This window comes from Sinocyclocheilus anshuiensis, unplaced genomic scaffold (assembly GCF_001515605.1).
Source record: "Sinocyclocheilus anshuiensis isolate Anshui unplaced genomic scaffold, SAMN03320099.WGS_v1.1 scaffold1098, whole genome shotgun sequence".
NCBI classification, from domain to species: Eukaryota; Metazoa; Chordata; class Actinopteri; order Cypriniformes; family Cyprinidae; genus Sinocyclocheilus; species Sinocyclocheilus anshuiensis.
Window position 1 is genome coordinate 730,529 of NW_015538053.1, and position 8,543 is coordinate 739,071.

At 39.5% G+C, this 8,543-nt stretch overlaps 1 protein-coding gene across 1 annotated transcript in view; it reads left to right on the top strand.

The window, feature by feature from the left end:
• The window catches only part of LOC107682204 (pinin-like), a 17,362-nt gene extending 9,124 nt beyond the window's left edge, over positions 1-8,238 (top strand). The window contains exons 2-9 of the mRNA XM_016478531.1: positions 2,632-2,703; positions 2,786-2,854; positions 2,965-3,040; positions 3,132-3,226; positions 3,361-3,436; positions 3,714-3,869; positions 3,991-4,129; positions 6,518-8,238. Coding sequence (XP_016334017.1) covers positions 2,632-2,703; positions 2,786-2,854; positions 2,965-3,040; positions 3,132-3,226; positions 3,361-3,436; positions 3,714-3,869; positions 3,991-4,129; positions 6,518-7,719 — 1,885 coding nt within the window. The 3' untranslated portion in view covers positions 7,720-8,238. The remainder of the gene's footprint in view (positions 1-2,631; positions 2,704-2,785; positions 2,855-2,964; positions 3,041-3,131; positions 3,227-3,360; positions 3,437-3,713; positions 3,870-3,990; positions 4,130-6,517) is intronic.
• Positions 8,239-8,543: the final 305 nt, after the last annotated feature.

Below are 8,543 nucleotides of genomic sequence, written 5' to 3' on the forward strand. Positions count from 1 at the left end.
TTAACCCTCAAAGACCATATATATATATATATAAAAACATTTTTTTACAGAACATATAATGCGGCTCGCGGTTAATCGTTACATCCCTAGGTCTTAGAGAGCGAAAAAGATGAGCAGTTTTTTTTTTATAGTCAAGCTAAAAATGATGTAATATTACATCAGTGGGCCTTACAGGGTTAAGTACGTCACAGCAGTGGACTTGATTTGCTATGTGTCAGGTGGTATTAAGTAGAGCCCGACAGATATATTGTTTTGCCGATATTATCGGCCAATATGAGCCTGTCGCCGATATATCGGTATCGGCGAATATGCTGCCGATATTAATTTCTTTTTTTTTTTTTTTACGGAACATATAATGCAGATAAAATGCTTGAAATGGTGTAATTACTTAGTTTGTCCAGCAGAGCGCACGCCATTATTTGCTACTGGCGACCTGGATGAAACGCGTTAAAGCTCAAGTCTATGGAAAACCATTGAAACTTTGAACGGCCATATCTCCGTAACGGCATGGCTAATCCACACCAAATTCGGGGGATCCCTTCAGCTCGAGGAACCCTCTCGAATGTGAATCAAGTGTATGTCTAGATGCCCGCTTTTGAATGAGACCACCCCCGTGTCGATAGCCCCCGGGGTTCGGGAGTTACGGGGGTTCGGTCCGGCGTCGACCGATCAAGTGATCCCGGGGGGGCTACCGACGTGCGGAGGATGGCGTTCGAGAGGGCTACACAAGCTGAAGGGATCCCCCGAATTTGGTGGAGATCCGCCTGCGCGTTCGCGAGATAGTGACACCAGTCAACACTTTCACTTCTGTAAAGAGATACCTATTGGTCTTTATAGTTCTTTTGCACTTTAATCTGTGTAAAACTTTTAACTTTATACATTTTTCTGTATTGCTTTATTGCATTTAAATGTTCAGTTATTTTTGTTATAAGAAAAAAGTTATTAAACCTGTATTATGACAGCACTTTTTTAAAACTAAATTTCAATCTCGTGATAATACTCCCTAATACCGGTATCGGCCCCAAAAAACCCATATTGGTTGGGCTCTAGTATTAAGGAGGCAGACCATTCTCATTCTAGAGGATTTGATTAGACAAATCTATTTTCGCTGTTGAATGTGATTATTTAAAAATAACTTGGAAATAATACAGGCTTACAGCTTCAACAAAAGCATATATACCATCAATTAATTGGGTCTTGAATTACTATATTATGTTATATTTATTGTCCATGTCTGAGACTATATATATAAAATATAAATATCCACTGACCTAGACTATGTGATTGAGAAGCTTGTGTATGTTCCTGAGCAAGAAGTCGTACAGTCATAGTTAGGCATGGGCCGGTATGAGATTTTGACGGTATGATAACCTTAAGCAAAAATATCACGGTATCACTGTGTTGTTGTCACAGCTCTAAAATGTGTTCATTTTAAATGTCTGGGTAAAAAAAAACACAAAAAAAACTGAACACAATATATTTTGAGCAACATACAGAATATTTGGAACAGTAGTATTTGTTTTCTTTGATTTGTTTCTGAAATGTGGGCTGTCCTGCAGCTTTTGATGTGGATGGTTGATTTGCTGCTAGAGCTACTGCTGCCCTAAAAAGAAGAAAAATAAAGACTGACATCTTTATTTAACCTAAATCTGTAATTACAGTTATTTAATTTTAGTTATATAATTCATACATATCATTTATATCATTTCATATCATTTAGTTATATAATTTCATATACATAATTTGATTTAATAACCCAATTTGAAGCAAAAACAGAATGTTCTGACTAGCTTTGTGAAATTATACTACATGCCTGAACGAAACAAACAGCGAAGCTCTGAATGGGACGCAGATTCACTCTCTGACAGCAGGATTCAGCGTGTCCTTGGTTACCGCTGTAAACGAAGCAGAGCTGCGCTGGAACACTGCTTTAATGTGAATTATACAGAGACGAGATGAAAAGAAAATACCATCTAAACGTTTCCGAAGACGGTCAGTTCCCCTTGGAAACCCATTCATATAAACCTAAATCGATATTGAAGATTTTCTTCCAATAGTTCGTGCATCATGAACAGTGAGTGATCTGCCTACTACAGTATTTTTCTCTGTGCATCCGTCTTCAGCGTCTCTGGCCTGTGTTAACGGGCATTTACGGACTTCATATTTTCACATAAATGACATTTGGAAAATGATATGCATTGCAACGCAGTTTGTGCAAGTCCAGAACACAGACGAGTTGCTTGCAATAAGGCAAAAAACATCCGGTTGCTGATCGTGTAAGTTCCAGGGGAAGCTCCTTAAGTTCGTCCATCCTACACACACATGACTGACCGCTCGCTCGCACCAACAGGAGGAGGAGGGTCGTGTTACTCTCTACACTGAAATCAACATGAGGGATTCCTACACTTTCAGTCTTTGAGGAGACATGAAAAACAGCGCATACCGCAGTAACGGTATAACGGAAAATGTTAGTGGTTTTGAAACCGTGAAATTTCCAAATCGCACTATACCTTGATACCGGTAATCGGCCCATGCCTAGTCATAGTTGGGGTTAGATATGCTGTTTGTTTTTTTTTATATATAAAGGTATGGTTATTAATTGTGCGTCTTCTACCTTTTTGTCTTTTCCAGACCGGGTCAAAATAGGAGACTGACCATCACAGGCCCAGGTGGAGGTAGGGGGCGCGGAATCAATTTGCTGAGGTAAGAATCTGTTCTTGTATTAGAAAATGCTTGTAATAAACACATTTTGGATTTGTTCTTAATGTATGTCAAACCCTATCAGGCGTGGACTGTCAGATAGTGGTGGAGGACCCCCAGCCAAACAGAGAGACATTGAAGGGGCACTCTTGAGGTGAGGCATTGCTTACCAATTAGCTGATTTCTGGATATGTTATGAAATAAGTTCATTTCTGTGTTTTGCATGTTTCCAAATACACTTACAAACGGTTTATGCCAAACTAGGCTGGCAGGGGACCAGCGAGCCAGGAGAGATTCACGCCATGACAGCGACGCTGAGGATGATGACGATGTCAAAAAAGTATGCAGAATGTTTTTTATTTTTCCCCCATCTACATTGATTTGTCCCTTTGTTTTTAAAATAACCTTGCTCTATTTTTTTTAATCTACAGCCAGCGTTGCAGTCATCTGTGGTTGCTACCTCCAAAGAACGTACGCGCCGAGATCTTATTCAAGATCAGACAATGGATGAGAGAGGAAAGCAGAGGTAATGCTTTTGTTTTAGGCAATGTCTGCAAAGCTTTTTTTATCATTTACTTCCTTGTTTTTCCACTGCAAATTTGCTTGAATGACTATGTAAATGTGGAATTTAAAAAACTATTGTTTTATCTCCTCATTCAGAAACCGGCGCATGTTTGGCCTGTTGATGGGAACATTGCAGAAGTTCAAACAAGAGTCTACAGTGTCCACAGAGCGGGTAGGCTTAAGCTTTGAATTTTTCTTTTTTTAATGCACTGTTCTATTTCTTGGTTCCTTTGTGAGGCTATATATTTTTTTTTTTATATTTGTCTAGAAAAAATAAGTATTTTTCCCAACTGGTCTTCCAAAGCTGAATTATTCCCAACCCACTTTATTTGTATTGAGTTCAAGTTAAGAATCAAGTCAGCGAATTGCAAGCAACACTAAGTCAAGCCACATCTGAAACAAAGTGCTGCTTTAATTTTAAAAGTTATGTTTTTTTTCCCCCCCTCCAGTTAAAAAGACGCCAAGAAATCGAGCAGAAATTGGAAGTGCAGGCAGAACAGGAGCGTAAAAAAGTTGAGAGTGAAAGGAGAGAGCTCTTTGAAGAAAGACGTGCCAAACAAACAGAGATGCGTCTTCTGGAGCACAAAGTGGAGCTCGCTCAACTGGTATGTCTCTCAGCTGCAGGGAGACAGCGGCTCTTTTATTGTATACCTGCAGCAGTTTTATTTGGATAGACTGTCCTTGGTCTGACTTTTCCATGCATTATGGTGTTCTCATGTGTTTTAGCAAGAAGAGTGGAATGCACATAATTCTAAGCTCATCAAGTTCATTCGAACAAAGACCAACCCCCCGATCTTCTACCTGCCTGGTCGAATGTGCTCTGCTACTCAAAAGCTCCTGGAGGAGTCTCAGAAAAAATTAAATGGTAAGTTTAATTTTAATAACTTAGTTTTCTGGTTATTGAATTGGCTTCTGTGGTATTCCACTTTTTGTATAGATTCAGATATTTTCAACTTTGTTTACACCTGGTATATACATTTTTTGTGGTCCAGAACATGTATTTGACTACATTACGTTTATAGGGTAAATGCATCTATATAGCTCTGCATTTAAAGGGTTAGTTCACCCAAAAATGAAAATTCTGTCATTAATTACTCGCCCTCATGTCGTTCCACACCCCTAAGACCTTCGTTCACCTTCAGAACACAAATTAAGATATTTTTGATCAAATCCGATGGCTCAGAGAGGCCTCTCTTGACCGCAACGCCACCCAAACTCTCAAGATCCATAAAGGTACTAAAGACGTCGTTAAAACAGTCGACGTGACTACAGTGGTTCTACAATAATTTTATGAAGCGACGAGAATACTTTTTGTGTGCAAAAACAAAACAAAAATAACGACTTTATTCAACAACCTCTTCTCTTATGTGTCATTCTCATACGTTGTTTACGTCCAGTGCTTCCAGGTTCTACGTCAGAACGCCGGCTCATTATTGGACGGCTCCTGCATCAGCATCACACGCATGCGTCGCGCTGCTCACATGTGCAGCTTTGGCCAATAATGAGCTGGCGTTTGGACGTAGAACACGGAAGCCTTCACTGTGCTTACTGCGTTGTTAACCGCATAAGGATAATGACAGGGAAGAGAAGAGATTGCTGAATAAAGTAATTTTTTTGTTTTTGCGCACAAAGTATTCTCGTCGTTTCATAAAATTATTGTAGAACCACTGTAGTCACGTCGACTGTTTTAACGACGTCTTTAGTACCTTGATGGCTCTTGAAAGTTTGGGTGGCGTTGCTGTCAATGGAGGCCTCTCTGAGCCATCGGATTTGATCAAAAATATCTTAATTTGTGTTCTGAAGATGAACGAAGGTCTTAGGGGGGTGGAATGACATGAGGGTGAGTAATTAATGACAGAATTTTCATTTTTGGGTGAACTAACTCTTTAATATTTAACGGTAATTTTTGGTTTTGTTTTGTGACTAAGTTTGTGCTATACAAATATTTTATAATAATAAGTACTATGTTGGCTACATTGTTTACGTTTTTATTATATGTAACATAAGTTGCTGTCTGAAATGTTAAATCATTTTCAAACTATTTAGTAAATATTAGATTAAATATTCATTTTATCACAGCATATTGTTTGGTGTCCTTTAAATAGTGTGATAACCTATATATCGGTTTTATGTCGGCCAACCTGCTCTAAGAAATTGGCTTTGGGCATCAAAAAAAATCCACTACTAGTACCAACTGGGTAAAATGAATCTAGCTATGAGTGTTTTACTGATTCAACATAGAAGTTGATGTACTGTGGTTTAACATGCTATATTCTGTCTTAAACTATTTCAAACCATATGTTGCTAATTCTTGTCAAATTATGCATGCAATTATGACTTAACTGAAAAGACTGATTTAAAAAAAAAAAAAATACTTTGTCATATTGCTTGAAACATACTTTCCCATAGACATTCATAGCTCTTTTTTCCCCTACATTTTTCCACCATGGATTTTAAAAGCTCATGAATGTGTGTGGTAGGGCTGTCAAAATGGCTGAAAAACTAAATTCGAATTTTGTACTTCTAGTATCAAAATTCGAATTATATTCGAATTTAAAATGCATAATTTCAGTTAGGGTGAAGAAAAGCTTTTGGCTTATCTCCTGAGGCCACAAGAGGGTGCGTCATTCAAAGCATAAGATAACATGACTATCTGCGAAAAAAAAAAAAGTGCATAATATTTAAAATGTTTATAAACCAATTATAATTAAGTTGCTTAAACAACTATAAACAAAACCGCATCATGTATGTATGCATAGTTTAATACAAAGGGCGTACAGCCAACACACGGAGTACATTTTTCATTTAAAAACATGAGATGCAGTGGGATGGGGGAAAAAACCCGCCATAAAGTCTGTTTTTTTCAAAGTTAAACTTGCATTAATTTTACATGGCTTTCTAAACATGCGGCTCTTTTGTGCGAGACGCGAGTGCAACCGTAATAGATGTCCGTCTAGAAAATGCATGTGAAATGCGTTCTGTGTAAACGGCTTGGTTTCGGTTTTGATGTAAACAAGATCTTCTCCGCATTGATGTTCTCTTTTTCCGCTATATTTTTAATGAACAACACAGCAGCGCCGCATCTAGTGGCTTCAACTGGATAGGCTAACAAAAACATTAAAGTGCAATGCAACGTTTTTGCATTCGAATGTGGATTTTTATTTTAAATTCGACGAATATTCGAAAAAAAATTGACAGCTCTAGTGTGTTTTTTTAAAATGTTTTTATTTTAACTCTTTCTCCAATTTCCAAGGTGTGTTTGATGAGAGACATGAAGCCTTTGCAGAGCAACTCAACAAAATGGAGGCTCGGCCAAGGCGTCAGTCCCAAAGGACAGGTGACAAAGAAATGGAGGATAACCGTCGGTCTGAAGAGACGAAGAAAGAAGATCAAGAGGAGGGTAAGGCTGGAGTAGGGCGGACAGGTAACAGACATGATGTGGAGATGGAGGACGAGGAGGAAGATGTAGTCGAGGAGGAAGGAGAGGAGAGCTCAGCGATTAAGGAGAGGGAGGGGGATCAGGAGCAGGGTGAGGAGAAGGACAAATACGAGGAGAGTGGGAGGAAGGCAGATGAGGAGGATGAGGAGGAGGATATGGGAGCAAGTGAGGTTAAGGAAGAGGGGGAAGAGCAGATGGAGGGCACAGAAGTTGAGAGGGAAGATGAGGCACAGGGTAAGTTGCCGGTTGAGAGTCCAGAAGCCACAGTTGAAGAGGTAGGTAATGTGCAAAAGGAGGAAGAGCAGGAGACCGAGAACGAGACTCAGCAGGACGTTGTAACAGACTCTCAGCAAACCCCTGAAAGCCACATGGAAATACAGCCCGAGGAATGTAAACAGCCTCAGCTGGACGTCCCGACCCCTAGCGTATCAGTACATGACACCAAACAAGATGTTGATACGGCGTCTGATACCCAACAGCCACAGCTTGAACCTGACCCAGAAGTCCTTTCTCAAGAGCAAAGCCAAGAGCCATCAGTCCAACCACAAGAAGCCAAAGTAGACACAAAGGAAGCTAGCAAGGAGGCAGATGACGCACGCGGACGGGCCAAAGTCCATGCCAAGAGAAGCAAGAGCCAAAGTAGCAGCAGCTCCTCTTCCAGTTCCTCTTCAAGCTCCTCCAGTGGATCCAGCTCCTCTTCCAGTGGCTCCAGTAGTAGGAGCAGTTCATCTGGCTCCTCCTCGTCATCTTCCAGTTCACGCTCCCGTAGTCATGACAGGGATAGAGATGGCCGAGACCACAGACGCCGCAGGAGACCATCGGACAGGGAGCACAGAAAGAGTGGCAGTGAGAGGGGACACAAGTCCTCAAAAGGCAGTGGACGAGAAAACAAGAGCTCCAAAGACAAGAACTCCAAACCTGACAGGAAGAGGACTAGTTCAGAAGGAAGCCGGTCAGGGAAGAGGTCCTCCAGAAGCGAGAGAGATCGGAAGTCTGATCGGAAGGATCGACGTTGAGAAGTTGCTGCCAGTCTTGCATAGTTTCTTCAAGGCCATTGTGTGGTTACCTAGATTTTTGAGGTGCAGTTGCCTTGCTATTGTTCTTGAGTGGGTTTTACATTTGAATTCTCCATCTCCCAATCTTTTTTTTTTTTTTTAGTTTCGTCTGGTAACTGGTCATTTCAGTGTATCTTGGAATTTTTAAGATTTATAAACTGCTTTTAAGAACCATCACTCTAAACAAATTGGTTTCACACTATATCAGACCTTCCACATTATCTGATGGAAATAATGCTTGAATTGTGCTTCTCGTGCTGATCCTTCATCTGTTCCACCACGGTGTTGCCAGTTCCTGTCATACAGTAGCTAAACCACTGATGTTTTCAATTATACGATGCCATACTAATGTGATTTTTACATTCAGTAAATATAAAGCAACCATTTTGACAGTATCTTACAGTGATGCAGTTCTTTTTCTTGTTGGAGCAAAATTGTCTGCCTTTTTTTTTTTTTTTTGTATAAATCACTCATTAACATAGAAAAAAGACATTAAAGACAATTTCTCTTCATGTATCTGATTGTTTTTTCATATTTGCATGTTTGAAATGTTTGTGATCTTGTCACTTGAAATTGTGTATGCAGACAACACTGAATGTTTTCAGTATGACAAAACTGAAACATTTATGCTAAATTTTTGATATTGAAATACAGTTTTAAATTGTATAATTGAACATGAGAATTTCAACAAATTTAGCTTCATAAACCTAACACGTTAAATCCTATTTTAAAACTAGATTTCAAAATGTTGCATTTAAATGAAACAAATAAAACAAAGTGTTCTT